We start from the raw sequence: 16,667 nt of genomic DNA on the forward strand, positions 1-16,667 counted from the left end.
TGCTATGCAATAAGAGTAACCAGATCAAAAGAGATAAAAAATAACAAGAAAATAGAAACAATAACTAACAAGAAAATATTTAATCTACATAACTTTGTTCAGGATTTATGTCACATCTAATTTCAGCAACCTAGCAGCAAGCACATCTCAAATCCAAATGATGATCACAGCATTTTGGGGGTAGGCAGGACTAAAGTTCATTACATATTTACCTGTTTACACCCAATGATATGTCTGAATCAAAACTATGTTCCATCATGTAACTTATCCTGGAGCCCTGAAAGGCCATCTCTGAAATTTTCTGTCACTTTCTCATGAAATCTCCACCTCTACCCGCTTCTCTGGAGAACTAAGAACTCTCCTGGCAGTGAGACATTACGATAGACACTGAAAACCAGAACACCAAAGCTTTCCTAAAGGTTCTCTGCGTCAGTTGTCCAATTAGGACAGAAGGAATATACATGAAGTAAACAATTTACTCTTTACCTTCCACAATACTGGACTTGGCAAGGTATCCTGAAGATGACTTCAGAGCGCCACTGAACACAAAGAAGCTGGCACCAGTCACTAAAACAGCAACAAAAACAACTTAGTGAAGACGGATCCCAAGATGGTGGGCCTGTGACAATGATGAGATATTTGGCAGTTGGGATTCTATATTAAGCACTGACATACAACGATTCAAAAAACCACATGTAATGTATACATCACAATATATAACTAACCAATAATTCTAATGGGAATGATGTCTTGCCTGTGTTTTCAGCTGACAGGTTAAGACCCTGCCTGTGATGCCAGCATCCATCATGGGTGCCAATTTGAGTTCCAGCTGCTGTACTTCTGATACACAGACCCCCAAAATGCATAGGAAAAAGCAGCAGAAGATGGCACACGTACTTGCACCCCTGCTCCCACTTGGGAGACCTGGATGAAACACATGGCTCTTGCTTTTGATTTGGCCCAGCCTGTGGCTATTTGGAAAATGAACCAGCAAACGGAAGATCTCTGTTTAACTACCTTTCTCTTTCTCTTTTTTAAAAGATTTATTTTATTTTTATTGCAAAGTCAGATATACAGAGAAGAAGAGAGACAGAGGAGGATCTTCCATCTATTGATTCACTCCCCAAGTGACCACAATGGCCGGTGTTGTGTTGATCCGAAGCCAGGATCCAGGAACTTCTTCTAGATCTCTCACGTGTGTCAGGGTCCCAAGGCTTTGGGCCATCCTTGACTGCTTTCCCAGCATGCACCAGGATCCCATCTGGGCGCGAGTTCTAATCCAGGCAGCTCCACTTCCCATCCAGCTCCCTGCTTGTGGCCTGGGAAAGCAGTCGAAGATGGTCCAAAGCCTTGGGACTCTGCACCTGCGTGTGGGATACCCGGAAGAAATTCCTGGCTCCTGGCTTTGGATCAGCAAAGCATCGGCCGTTGCGCTCACTTGGGGAGTGAATCATCAGATGAAAGATCTTCCTCTCTGTCTCTCCTCTCTGTATATCTGACTTTCCAATAAATAAATAAATCTTAAAAAAAAGTACTCCTTTGACTTGGATTATATATTTCTCATAGGTCTTAAATCATTTCCTGAAGACCCTTTTTTATCATTATACTCAGAGTAATGAGATCCAGAACTTATTTGAATATTCCTGGTATGACTGTGGACTTAATTGCCTACTTTATTTTGGATACCATATTTAAATTCACATGTGTTAAACTCTTTTCTGCTCTTACTGAATAACTCACTTACTGAATAACTCACTTACTGAATAACCTATTGGAGCTGGGTATTTGTTCTAATGGTTCAATCAGGATGACTGCTTACATTCCACACCAGAGTGCCTGGTCAATGCTTTATGCAGCTTTCTACTAATGGAAACCATGGGAAATAGCAGGTGATAAGTCAAGCAATAGGGTTCATTTCACCTCTGTGAGAGAGCCAAACCACGGCCCCAGCTCCTGGTTTTGACCTAGTCCAGCTCCAGCCATTACAGCCATTTGAGAGATAAGCCAGGAGATGTGAACTCTCTCCCCCTGCTTCTCATATATACGTGTGGTGTGTGTGTCTGTGTGTGTGTGAGAGAGAGATACTATATGACAATAATCTGAATGCCTTCTAGACAAGTGTTTCACCAAATACGCAAAAGAAAAGATAGTTTTGGTAAATATTCTGACAGGAGAAACTGGGGTCAAATAAAATTTGCAAAGCTAAGAAATTTAAAATATACAGCAGTAAAGAAAGTTGATTAACCTTGTTTAATTTATGGTTTCTCAGAATTAATTTACTAAGCAAAACTTATTTATTTATGTGAACTTTTTTAAAACATGGAACCTGAGAAAATACTTTAGGTAATGCCACTTTAAACAATGCTTCTCATACTCATATGCATTTGAATAAAATAGAGATCTTGTTAAAATTATGACAAGCAGATCCAAGGTGCAGGTTCCTGGTTTCTAACATGGTCCCAAGTGATGAGACCACATTTCTAGTAGCACTGATATTAGAGGCTGTTCTTCAGAATCTTGCCAACCCATTAGTTAACACGCACTGGGTATGCTTTGGTTATCCCGCAAGCTCCAAGGCCACCTAAGCACACTTCCTATGGGGCCTCTCCAAGCACCAGTGCTGCCCTGTTCACGTCCTCAGGAGTCAGCACAATCCTGCAGAGCAGCCTGAAAAGGTTAATCAGTTTGTTAGTGATCAGCTGTCTAGACAGTGAGCTGATGAAGCTGATGCACCCAATCCTCCAAGTCCCATACAACCTTCCATTTAATTCCATCCAGCTCAAGCGCTCACCTTTTCTGGGCTGATTGTGAATACTGATGGCCTGTGTCTGATAGTTTCCATCATCATTCTGTACACACACGAGGTGAGAGTCTGCCTTGTCGTTGAAGCAGGCTCCTCCTGCCAGGACATGCTCATTGGACTTGTTCATGGCTTTCATCATCTGCAGTCAAAGAAGAGGGTTAACCTTACTCTGCAAGAATGGGCACTCTTCTTCTGACATGTTATAACTCAACCTTCTCCAAGAAAAGACTAACATCAGATTATTATTAAAGTGTCAAGGGGGGCTATGAGATAATGAAAACAAGCAAAACATTAGTTATTATTAGCAAAAAGAAAACAACACATAAACATTGCCTGTACAATCTCTGATTTGTACTATAACCTATACAGCTGACACGCACTGCTTTCAGTCTTTGTCTTTTCCTCACTGCACCGAAGTGGAGTAACTGAAATGGTTTGGCTAATTGCAGCAGTTTTCTTTGTTCACTGGATTTTCTGAGGATATATAACCGAACATTTTAAGCGTAAAAGGATGTCCCATATTTAAGTGTATCTGCCTTATTTTGCAATAAGCAAGGTAGTGAGACTCATTGTTTCTTTTTTTAAAATTTATTTTTATTATATTTTGATGATCTTTACATAGTTAATTAGGGTAAAATGGTTCAAGGCTACAGGAAGTGGGTAAGACTATTATTTTTTCCACATTGTTTTCTTCATGTTTAAAGGGGGGTATTAAGGGAGAAGGCCCACCCAATTTCCCACCATCTCCCCAGGTCCCGGATGTAGAGTATGCTCTGAGGTTCTTGCTCAAGTGGTTTTGATATTTCAACCATTATGAATCGCTGCAAATCTTGCCACTCCAAGCACTATGAGGTCTTTGAAGAATCCAATGGTTGACATAGTCCATTACAGACTCTCTGTTTGCCCCGTATTTTGCTGCCAAGATATAGCTGAGATGGTTGGTTGATTTGTTCTGTCTTCTCTCTTTTCTTGGTTAGGGTTCTGAGTCCAGCAGTTCCATTGGGGAGATCCACAAAGAAGCTTTGTCTAAGGTGTTCCCAGAGACTCATTGTTTCTTAATTTTACTAATATGTTTGAGATGCCCAGTGAAGCCAATTCACAATATTCTGTTTTTTTCTTAACAAAAATGTTCCAGATTCTGAACCTTACCTGAAACCACTGTTTTGTTCTTGTAAACAAATCTAAATTAGTGTGATCTATAATTCTGCCCTGTGGCTTCAGCAATAAGTTGGTTATTTACTTTTATTTTTCATCTTTTTCTTCATGTCACTATTCAAATTTTAATGAATTTTTTAAACTATTTAAAAATTTTATTGGAAAGTGAGATTTATAGAAAGAAGGAGACATAAAGATCTTCTGTCTGAGGATTTACTCCCCAAGTGGCTGCAAAGAAACAAGAAATTTATGGATCTCCCATGTGGGTGCAAGGTACAAAGGCTTTAAGCTGTCCTTGATTGCTTTCCCATGCCACAAGCAGGGAGCTGGATGGGAAGTGGAGCAGCTGGAACACGAACTGGAGCCTATATGAGATCCAAGTGCATGTAACATGAGGACTTAAGGCACTAGGCTACCAGCAGGCCCCAATGAAATGCTTTAAAATGGCTACAATCTGCCCAGTGATATAAACTTATTCCTAGTTACTGTATCAATATAACTAACCCTTGGTCACCTCCAGGCTTTACTTTGTTACAATTCTTGCAAAGATGTTAACAATACTGCAGAGACATCCAAATAATTATTGAATACCACTCTCAGACATATTTATCAACCACATTAATCTAAATGATCTCTGCCAGAGTTACCAAAGTTAACTGCAAACAGGATGAATCATTTGGAGGATTTCTGCTTAGCAAAATCAACATTAAGACTAATTCAGGTTTTTATTTGGCCTTTATACATGCATCACATGAAAGAAACAGAAATAATCACACACAGCAATTTTAAATAATGTTACACACATCACCTCTTCCAAATCATAAGGCTATGATTTCAAGGGACTAGTGTCATGGTATGGTGGTCTAGGCCACTGCTTGGGATGCCTGCATCTCACATTGGCAATGCTTTCAGAACCAGAGGCTCTACTTCTGGTCTACCTCCATGCTAATGTCACTAGGAAGCAGTGGAAGATGACCCAAGTGCTTAGACTCATGAATCCGTGTGGTGGGCCCAGAAGCTCTAGACTCCAGGCTTCAACGTGCCACAGCCCTGGCTGTTGCAGCCAATTGGGGAGTTAACAACTGATTGGAGGATCCATCTCTAAATACACTTTCTCTTTTTCCCTCTCTCTGTAACTCTACCCCTAAGGAAAATTTAAAATAAACCTTCAAAACAAAGCGGGGCTTATGGGATGATTCAACTGGCTAATCCCTCATCTTCAAGTGCCAACAAACCTATATAGGTGCCAGCTGCTCCACTTCCCATCCAGCTCCCTGCTTGTGGCCTGGGAAAGCAGTGGAGGATGGCCCAAAGCCTTGGGGCCCTGCACCTGTATGGGAGACCCAGAAAAAGCTCCTGGCTCCTAGCTTGGAGCCAAAGCTAGTTCAGATCTGGTCCTAGCTTGAGATGGTTCAAGTCTGGCCATGGTGGCCATTTGGGGAGTGAACCAGAATGGAAAACTTTCTCTCTGCCTCTCCTTCTCTCTGTGAAATCTGCTTTTCCAATAAAAATAAATAGATCTCTTTTTAAAAAGTGGTTTCTAATTTTGTCTACTTTAAGCACTCCAAGAAACATTTTCAATGCAACTCAGACATTCTGAATAAAATGGCAAGAAATCACTTACTTGGATATTAATTTCAAGGCCAATAAGATCAATAAATTTCCTATTGCTTTAGAGTTAAAATATGCTTCATTTATAACCAGAGTTTCTCTAACATTCAACAGACCTTATTCTCGAATTCACAATTATCTAAATGATATTGACTATCCACTTCAGATGTGCCATTTTTATGGTCTACCAATTCCTATCCTTATCTTCACTATGATTCAAGGACAAATTACTTGTTTTCTAGACATAGTAACCTTTCCATTTTTAAAAAGATTTATCCACTTATTTACTTGAACAGCAGAATTAGAGAGGTGGGGGAAAGACAGAGGGAAGGAGGGGGAGAGGGAGAGAGGGAGAGATCCTTTATCCATTGATTCACTTCCCAAATAGCTCCAAAAGGCAGAACTGGGCCAGTCTGAAGCCAAGCAAAGCTTGAAACTCCACCTAGGCCTCCCACATGGGTGTGGGGGGTGGTACGCACCTGAGCCATTCTCTGCTGCTTTCCCAGGCACATTACTGGAGAGTTGAATTGGAAGTGGAGTATCCAGACACTCGAACTGTTGCCCACATAGGATGCTGTGGCTAGTGGGGCTCAACCTCCTGCATCACAAAGCTGGCCCCATGATAACAACCTTATTAACTGGTTTCCCTACAGTCAGTGGCTATCAGTCCCTCATAGTGTTTCTATACTTCTCAAAATATGGCTTATACTTAGAGAAACATGACATCATTTATCAAGTAGAGAAAGTAGGTCCTCCACTTACAACCACAGGCTTACTGAGCTCAAACCCTAAACTAGTTTTCATGTCTGGTCTTCCTTTCTACTATATCTTTATATGCTGCACTTACATGCAGGATGACTTCCTGATGCCCAACCACTTCCTTGGCCTGTGTTTTTAGTTAACCTTATCTATCTCCTATCTATCTAAATTTATTTGAAAGACAAAGATATCTCATGCACTGGTTCACTCACCCCAAATACCTGCAGCAGCAAGGTATGGGCCAGGCTGATGCCAGCAACTGGGAATTCTTTTTTTTTTTTTTTTTTTTAGTGGATCAACTGGGAATTCAACTTAGGTCTCCCATGTTGGTGGGAGGGACCCAACTATTTGAGCCATCATCTGTTACCTCTCAGAGTGACTATTAGCAGAATGCTGAAATCAGGAGTGGGACTCCAACCCAGGTACACCAATACGAAATGTAAAATTTACAAGCAACAACTTAGCCATGATGCCAAAAGCCTAGCCCAGCCCTCCCTTTAATTCTCCCAAATCCAAGCACCCGAAAAGGCTGACCCCCCAAAGCACTGATTAGCAAAAAGCACCAATTATTGCATATAATTTAACTCCATCACATACTTAATGTGACCATTACCATATTTTTTTCCTCTCTCTCTCTCTTTAGTTTATTTAAAACGCGAGGAAATCAAAGAAACACATTCCAAGGAAGAATGGGGAGAAATAAAAGGTAGGAGGAAAGGTTTTACTTTGAGAGAAAGAGACCATCCCTCTTCACTGCACTGCTTCTATTGAGCCTGGGAGAGGAAGCAGTTATAGGTTTTAAGGGAAGAGTGCAACCTGGGAAAGCGGCCGCCTGACTGACAAGTAGGAAGGCTGTATAACACAAAGTGGGGAGATAAGGCTTATAATTCCACCTATTGCTACCTGCCTGACTCATATCATTCCCTCATGAAATGTCCAACTTTTTTTCTTAAGGATTGCTGAAAGACACTATTTATCTCATTTTCTGTAGCTAATTCCTGCTGATTAGGGGCATAAGCCTTGCAAATCCTAACCAAGATTTGGAAACCTCTCCCCATCTTACCTAATGGTACATTTAACAAGCCTACAAATTGTAACTGCTGTCAATGGCTGTGTCTCCCCTAGCAATATCACCTGGCCTTTTTCTTTCTTCTTTTGTAGACTGTGAGGACCTCAACTGGTTCACAGGAATAGGCTTATTCATCCTTCATGTGTATCTGGGCATGATCATGTCCACTGAACAGGATTCGGCATTAGAGGTGACACAACATGTGCTGTGTGTTCTGATGTCAAGTCACACACCCTAGTCCCTGAGACTTAAGATCCTGTGCTACAGGACGGGGGACAGGACAAATTGACCAACTACCCCAGCCAATCATTGGCACTGAAGATCTGGGCAGATGGAGAAACTAAAGTGGACTATAGCAGCCAGTGGATTCTGGAGAGATTTCATTGTGATTGCAGTGGCAGGATCACCAACAATTCAGGACTGTTGAACTATCAAAATCTCTTGAGAAACTCACGGTGTTGTAAATTTGTATTTTTCCTCCTGTTGTTGATTTTGTATTGTCATCTTTCATTTAAGAGGGTTATGTGGTGACTGTGTAATGGAGACTATCATGTCCAGATGTGAGGATGCAAATGCAGTGTGCATCTCTATTTCGAGACCAAAGATGGACTACTAATGAACCTATGAGCTGTATCTTGATAATGGGAGGCTGAACAATCTGCCATTGTCCATGCCTGCAATGATGAACATGTAACTGTTTATGAAGAGTTATGCTATAGTAATAACAGGGAAATTTAGTGGGGGTGGGCAGGAGAAATCCCAGGGCCTATAGAACTGTATCATAAAATGATGATAATAATTTAAACATAAGTTAAAATAAAAATATAACAATAATAATAATAAAAAAAGAGCCTGTACTTCTGGGACTGATGAGACATGAAAACCTGAGATTCTTTTTTTTTTTTTCAAAACCTGGGCTTCTTTGCAAAACAAAAGGCCACCAGAGGGGCTCCCAGCCCCCTAGAACCCAAAAAGTCCATGGCTTGCTTTTCCCAGACCAGCATAATGTCACATATGGATGTGGCCTGCCTAGTACTCATCAGATATCTGGCTGGTCAAAGGCCATCAGTGGGCCATTCCACCTCTGAAACAGGACTGTGGCCTCAAGACTCTGATCTGTCTATGCCAAGACCAGCACTTTGACATGCCCAGGTCTGTTTCTTTCTCTGAACTGCCTTAGCACACTCTCTGTAGTTTCTTTATGCCATCATCTGCACTCTACCTTGGATAATGATTAACAGCAAAAACATGAGCCAGACTGTATTTGAATCCTAGCTCTGCTGGACAACCTACCTGGCTTTGTGTCCCAGTTTCCTCAAATGTAAAATGAGAGATAATGGAATTGACTCTTTCACAGAGTTATGCAGGTTAAATAAATTCATAGTTATAAAACTTGGGAGCAGGTAAAACCACTGCCTATGGTGCTGGCACCCTCTATGGGCATCAGTTGTGTCCCAGCTGCTCTACTTTTGATATAGCTCCCTGATGATGGCCTTGGAAAAGTAGCAGAAGATGGATCAAGTATCTCAATCCCTGTCATTCACATGAGAAAACTGGACGAAGCTCTTGATTCCTGGCTTTGGCCTGACCAAGCGCTGGAAGTTGTGGCCCTCTGAAGAGTGAACCAGTGGGTGGAAGAGCTCTCTTTTTCTGGCTGTCTCTTTCTTTATCCTTGATTTTAAGGGGGAAAAAAACCATATGTTATCTGAAAGGCAGATCAGATTTATGGAGAGGAGAAACAGAGAAATATCTTTTTATCTGTGGTTCACTCCCCAGAAGGCCACCACAGGCAAAGCTGAGCCAGTCCAAGGCTGTGAGCTGGGAGCTTCTTTTGGGTCTCCTGTATGTGTGCAAGGTTCCAAAGTTTTGGCCACCTTCCACTGCTATTCCAGGTATAAGCAGGGAATAGGATAGGAAGTGGAGCAGCCGAGACACAAACTGGCACATATGGAATACCAACATTTGCAAGGTGAGGATTTAGCCATTGAGTCACAGCGCTGGGCCCTCATTCTAACTTTCAAAACAAGCAAACAAGCAAACAAAGTTTTTAAAAAATATGGCGAGGGTTGCACCAAACACATAATAAGCACTTAAGTATTCATCAATAAAAGCTGCTTATCTTCTTCACCCTGCCTATTGAAACCTAAAGTAACTTTAAAACAAGCAGCAAACATAACCAACTCAATACCTTTTATGAGATAATGGGATAGGATTCTTCCTGAGAGCTCAGAAATCAATGAGAAAGACATGCAGATAAAACGCTGAGAACCAACTGCTATGACAACAAAGTGGCTGAAGTTTATAGATCACTAACCATGAGAAGATGTGGCTGGATCTAAATGGTACCTGAATATTAACTCCAATGAAATACATAAGAGTTCTCTATTTCCTTGGAGCCCATAAAAAAAATCACAAAAGCCAGTTAAATGAATTAAAAAAGAGATAGATTTAGATAATTTATCTTATTCATGAAATCAAAATGAGAATAAATGTAGAATTTTAAAAAAAGTCATTCATTTTTAACTGCAGTGTCATATACATTAAGTATTGAACAAAGCAAGTTTTTAACAACTCAATTCTATAAATATTTATCAAGTAATTGACAGGATTTTAGGAGGGTAGGGATATTAATTGCATTTCTAGGAAAAAGGTTCCTCATTCAGCTCTAGGGCAGGAGAATTCTAAGGAGATCTCCTACATGTCATTAACATTTGGTTTTGAAATTAGAAACAAATGGCCTGGCACCGTGGCCTAGCAGCTAAAGTCCTCGTCTTGAATGCGCCGGAATCCCATATGGGTGCCAGTTCTAATCTCGGCAGTTCCAATTCCCATCCAGCTCCCTGCTTGTGGCCTGGGAAAGCAGTCCAGGATGGCCCAAAACCTTGGGACCTTGCACCCGTGTGGGAGACCTGGAAGAGCTCCTGGATCTTGGCTTCAGATCGGCACAGCACCGGTTGTTGCAGTCAATTGAGGAGTGAATCATCGGACAGAACATCTTTCTCTCTCTCCTTCTCTCTGTATATCTTTGCAATAAAAATAAATAAATCTTTAATTAAAAAAAAAAATTAGAAACATAAACGGCCAGATCCCAGACGCCAGCCACCACGTGCCCGTGGTGAGCTGTCCCAGCCCTGCTTGGGCTCTGGGGCCTGCTCCCTTCGGGGTGAGTACACTGACCAGGAATGGAGGTCTCTGTGCCTGGGCAGGGCAGGTCTGGGGCCGGGGCCCACCCGCCGCTCCCAATGAGCAGGGAACAGGATTGGGAAGGGGCGCAACCATGGGCCTGGGGGTTTAAACTTCCTGCAGCCTCTCGGCTGTGGATGGGTCTCAGGACAGGGCGTCTTATACCCAGATCCCAGATGCCAGTCACCAAGTGCACGTGGTCAGCTGTCCCCGGGCGGCCAGTGCGCCAAATGGTGCCAGGCTCCACCTGCTGGCCACCAAGCCAGGGAGCTCTGGAGTTTTGGTTCTTAGAATCGCTTCTTAGGTAGTTCCAGGTTAAACCCACGATGCTTCTGGGAGGTGAATCAATCCTAAAGATTCCCAATGACAGTAACTCTTCCTTTGAAGAACTTGTAATCACTTAGCAATGCTGAGCACCGAGCACCAGTTCATGCAAAAGCTAAGGCTCACGGTTTGTCCAGCAGCAGACGGGTCTCATTAGGCAGGACCATGACATTAACTAGCACACAAGAGAACCATATCTGGAGGTAGATTCTGTGGGGGATGTGTGTGCCAAACCCTGTGGAAATTCTAGCCCCACTGGTTAGCTCAAGAGTTGGGGTGGTGTTGGACTAAGCCAGGTGTCATCAAGGAGCTTGTCATCAATCACAGGTAAAGGAACCCACAACAGTTTAGACTGGTCAAGGCAGCAGCACCCAAATGTACATCCTGAATAGGGTGTGGGGTGGGCGGGCTGCAATGCTCACCAGCTCATACAAGGCCAAATGGAAGGCCAGGCTGCGCCAGGATCTGGCCTAAAACCCACTGGCATGTATAAGAACTGGGTCAGGGAATGGATCAAGTGGAGGAACTTGGGAAACTCCCCTGGCGAATCATAGCTCCCGCTGGTGAACATGTGGTCCAGACCTGGGGGTCAGACAAGCTGGGCAAAGTAGCTCCAACAATTGGCTAATGTGTGAATTGGTAATGGAATGGGATGTACTGGGCAGGAATGAGTAAACCTTAGCCTACAAGCGAAACTAGAAACCAGAATGGAGCACAGGTCATGCTGAGCTAGGCTCTTGTACCTAAGAATTGATTTTAAGAAATCTTTACATTTACAAACACACACACACACAATTACTTAGATATTCTGTTGATGTGCATACAATATGTACAATTTATTTCAGTTATAAAGTGTAGCTTAATTTAATGTGCAACCATTTCCTTTTAGAACCTTATTTAAAGCTATTTTAAAACTTAACACTAAGCTGTGCTTAAGGATAGCCAAAATAATATACATTTATAGACACGCTGAAAAATTCTTGCCACCTATTTTATAGATATAAGGTTAATTTTATACTTTATACCATCAAGATGCAAATCCAAAGAGTCAAATGACACAATCAATGGTTAAAATCACAAATTTAGCACTTAATCTTTCTGCAATGAAATTCTCTATAGCTTAACTAAGCCACACAATACTACACGATACTATGGATTTCATTACAAATTAATAGTAAAATTTATGTGTAACCATGCACCTTTCATTTATGCTTTCAATTATGAAAGAGATGCCTTCGTGATCATTCTTACCTCATTGTATCTGTTGCTGGGAATTTTGATGCTGGTTTTCCGAACTTCCATATCAACCACCAAACCCTGAACTACTGGCAGGGTATATTGGTAATTTCTGAAATCCTAAGCAAAAGCACACTGAATTAGGATAAAGAACTCATCAATTGGAACAAAGAACTCAGTAATGAATTAGAATAAAGAACACTCCCAACCATTTGATTTATAGTAGTAAAATAAGCATAAACACAAAGAATGTCAAAATTAAAATATCTTATTTAAATGATATGTAAATCATAATCATAAAAGTTCTACTGTTTATAGTCTAGCATTCCATAAACTATTATAAGGAAGCAAAACAAATAGTTTCATATTTTTTTATATAACATTAAACATTTAAATGCTTACTCTGCTTTATCACCATTTAACCTTTTCAATGTTTGTTAACTGTCTCCTCCCTCTAAGGTAAATTGCAAAGGGTATTATGGACTCTTTATTTGCTTTGTTCTTACTATATCAGACACACACACACACTCAAGCATATCTACAGTGGCTGAAGCAAAATAAACAAGATTGAAAGGACTCCAGGTTAAAGCACACAACCAGATTTCAAAGGTTAGCATGACTGTCAGAAGGACTTTTGACTATAATTTGAGGAGGCTTTTACACTTGATCTTAGCCAAAAGGCCGAGAAGCAATTGAGGAGGCTTTTGATCTCTTTTAATAGCTCTGACTTCTCTGTAAAGACTAGGTAGCAAGAGATGGGCATTCGGCCTAGCAACTGGTATGCCATCTGGGACACCCAATATTAGGTCCTGACTACACTTCAATTCTGGCTTCCTGCTAATGTGCACCCTAATGTTGGTCATGCTACCCACATGGGAAGCCTAGACTGGTTTCCTGGTTACCACCTGCCCAGCCCTAGCTAACACAGACATTTGAGGGTATGAATCTGTGTTTCTATCTATGTGCCTCTGTACTTCAGGTGAACAAATTTTGAAAAAAGAAAAAAGGTGGAGAGCAAGCAAGGATAGCAGATAGAAAACTAGAAAAACATAATCAAAATAATTCAGGTAAGATGTAGTGAAACGTAGGCCAGGATGCTAATAGTTCAAAAGTCACTAACGGAGGTGGGCAGTGGGCACTTAGCCTAGCAATTTAAATAGTAAGAGGCCCACATTCCACATAGGAATGTTGGGCTTGCTCCCTGGCTCCAGCTCCTAATTGCAGTTTTCTGCTAATGAAATCCTGGGAGTCAGCGGTGATGGATCAAGTAAATGGGTTCCTGTAGCCCTTCACAGATGACTTGGACTGAGCGCTCACCTTCAGCTCAGCTGGGACCACTATGGACATCTGGGGAGTGAATGGGCTGGTATACAGATTTTCTCTCACACTCTCTTGCACTGTCAACTTTAAGCAAATATTAGAGAAGGAAAGAAGGTACCAAGAAGTTATCAGATTTTAGATGTATTGTGAAGGGGAAATCAACAATTAGACATGGAATGTAAACAAAGACAAGGGTTAAAGATGACTTAAATTTTATGGGTAGGGCTACTAGAAGACAGTAAGATGCAGAAACTGATGGGAAGAGGAGGGTGATTCTAAGAAACTTAAATATGTCACTTGTAACAAAGCTCAAGAATGCTGGTAAGAGGGCGAGCTTAGTGGTATGTCTGTGATGCCCTTTACAAATGGGCACTGGTTTGTGTCCCAGCTGCTCCACTTCTCTTTTTTCTTTTTTAATTTTCTATTTGCTCTTTAATATTGTTTATATGGTTGAGAGGGATGCCGCCCATGTGGGCCTCTGATTAGCGTGGAGAGAAGGGTAAAGTACTGAGGAAGGCAGGTGGGACAAGTGTTTCAGTTTTGTTTTTCTTTCTCCTGTGTCCACAGGGGAAAATGGGGAGGGAGCCACTCGTTGCTGTTAAACTACATCGCACTCAAAGATGAGGACAGTTAGTTGATGACACCTTAAAGACCCTGATGTGGGGGTCCGGTGGGATGGCACAGTGGTTAAGGTCCTCGCCTTGCACACCCGGGATCCCATATGGGTGCCAGTTCTATCCCGGCAGCTCCACTTCCCATCCAGCTCCCTGCTTGTGGCCTGGGAAAGCAGTCGAGGACAGCCCAATGCCTTGGGACCCTGCACCCGCGTGGGACACCAAGAAGAAGTTACTGGCTCCTGGCTTCGGACCGGCACAGCATCGGCCGTTGCGCTCACTTGGGGAGTGAATCATCGGACAGAAGATCTTCTTCTCTGTCTCTCCTCTCTCTATATCTGCCTTTCCAATAAAAATAAAATAAATCTTTAAAAAAAAAAAAAAGCCCCTGATGTGGGGGAAGACCGTTCCAATGGTGCTTCTTGAGTGGTTTTGATAGTTCTGAGATGTTTTTGAGAGTATCTCATAACAACATGTACTAGAATTGAGAAAATCTTTCCAAGGTATATTGGCTGATCAAGACCACATTAGAGTATCCACAGACCCAGGAACATGATGCAAATCTTGGCCAGCAGAACTGTCCAATCTGTTTCCTTTCCATCCTCTGATGAGCAGCAAGATCATCTGCTGGCCTAGATGCCAGCTGCGCTACTTCTAATCTACCTCCCTAAGACCTGGGAAAACAGCAGAAGATGGCCCAAGTGTTTGGGTGCTGCCACCTGCTTGGGACATGCAAATGAAGTTCCTCACTTCAGCTTGGCTCAGCCCTGACCACTGCAATCACACAAGGAGTGAACCAGCACATGAAAGACTGAAAGATCTCTGTGTCTCTCCCTCTCTATAACTCTGATTTAAGATAAAAATAAATAAATCTTTTTTAAAAAAATTAACACTGATAGAAATGCAGAGCTATTCCGCATCCAAGCAAGGTAAATTCATAGTATGTGGTATACCTAACAACATACATACAAAACACTAAACATGAAAAGAAGTAGGATAGTAGAACTCAAAGTTAAGGGAGGAAAAGTCAAAAGAAACTGAATCAGAACTGATTCAAGATGCTACAATTACTAAACATGAACTTCTTGGTAATTATTACCATTATCTAAATGTTCAAAAAAGTAAATAGATGAAAGATTCAAGTAAAATTTCTACTGATGAACATCATAGTGTCTGAGTGAAACTTTTTTTTAAGTGAATTGTATTAATGGTAGCTTAACACTGCAAAAACAAAAATTAGTGAACTTGAAGCCATAACAAAACACTACCCTAAATGACAATTAGTGAGAAAAATAAGATTGAACAAGAAATAAGAACATCAGTCAACTGTGAAACAATTCCAAGCATCCTGAGTATTTGTGATTGGAGTTTCTGGAGAAGAGAGTGAACAGAAAACATAGTTAATGAAAATTATTAAGCTTACCGATCAAGATGCTTAATGAACTACTAGCATAAGAACATGAAGGATTAATACTATTGCATAGTATAATAAAATTTCTCCAAACTGATGGTAAAATAAAATATTGAAAGTAGCCAGAGAATCTTTAAAAATATTATGTAGAGAAGACCAAAGACAAGAAATACGGATTCCTTTCCTGGAACTATGTAAATCAGAAGTCAGGACAGTGAAGCAGTAACCAACTTTCAACCTAGATACTACATTTGGCAAAAACATCTTTCAAACATGAAGATTAAAAATAAAGATATTGATGGAAATAAAAAGCTGAAAAAAATTCATCACATGCAAACCTATACAAAATGCTACACATTTTAAGGCTGAAAGAAATCATGCCAGATAGAATACAGGGGTTATACAGAAAAAGGAACTACACTACATGAGTAACAAGCAAAAGTTATTCTTATTGATAAAATCTCTTTGAAAGATAAGAAACTACAACTTTCAGCACAGCAGTGTGAGATGATCAATGAATCCCTCCCCAAAAGCAACCAGAAACCTGGGTAAATAATTTTAAAAGCAATTACGTTAGTGCTTTGGGATTAGGTTTATACAGAAAACACAACATATTGAGGCATGCTTCTTGAAAAACACTTAATTTCAAGTAATAACAACTGAGCTGAATCTGGCTCTTTCTTGCCTAGGGCTGCCCTCCAGCCTTGTTTTCTAGTTAGGCAATTCAAGCAGGGAAAAGTATCCCTACTTCGTAAAAATAAGCTTTGTCTCCTGAAGGGCTCTACTTGATTGGAGCATTATAAAAGTGGTAATCTCATTGCCTAGTGATAAATGAGTGCTAAGAATTTTGTTAGCCTGAGGTGACCACCTTGTTTGGGACAAGCAATGTATATGCACAGCAGCCAGAGGTTAAAGAGGAGATGGGAAAGTCACAGGTGAGCTAGCCATGCAGCACCTCATAAAACCCTCCAAATACCCTGGGTTGACCTTAGCCTCTGCACACATGCACAGAGAGCTCAGAGGATCCAAGCCAACCAATGTTCTTAGGTCAACAGAGTCAAGGTCTGCACGACAGTGGAGACACAGCAGGCAGAAAGGGTGAAGTATGAATCCAAATCCGCGTAAGAGATGAAATCAGCAGAAAGTCAGAAGCCTCAATGTCTTGGGGTATTTGAGTTTAAG

At 41.2% G+C, this 16,667-nt stretch overlaps 1 protein-coding gene across 3 annotated transcripts in view; it reads right to left on the minus strand.

The window, feature by feature from the left end:
- ZFYVE9 (zinc finger FYVE-type containing 9) overlaps window positions 1–16,667 on the minus strand; it is a 150,606-nt gene that overhangs the window by 10,047 nt on the left and 123,892 nt on the right. For all 3 annotated transcript variants that reach the window (XM_040978540.1, XM_040978539.1, XM_040978541.1), the window contains 3 exons: window positions 12,156–12,260; window positions 2,792–2,942; window positions 487–567 (listed from right to left, as the gene is read on the minus strand). In XM_040978540.1, coding sequence (XP_040834474.1) covers window positions 487–567; window positions 2,792–2,942; window positions 12,156–12,260 — 337 coding nt within the window. The remainder of the gene's footprint in view (window positions 1–486; window positions 568–2,791; window positions 2,943–12,155; window positions 12,261–16,667) is intronic.

This window comes from Ochotona curzoniae, unplaced genomic scaffold, assembly GCF_017591425.1.
Source record: "Ochotona curzoniae isolate NIBS_2020 unplaced genomic scaffold, NIBS_Ocur_1.0 contig_291, whole genome shotgun sequence".
In the NCBI taxonomy this organism is placed as follows: domain Eukaryota; kingdom Metazoa; phylum Chordata; class Mammalia; order Lagomorpha; family Ochotonidae; genus Ochotona; species Ochotona curzoniae.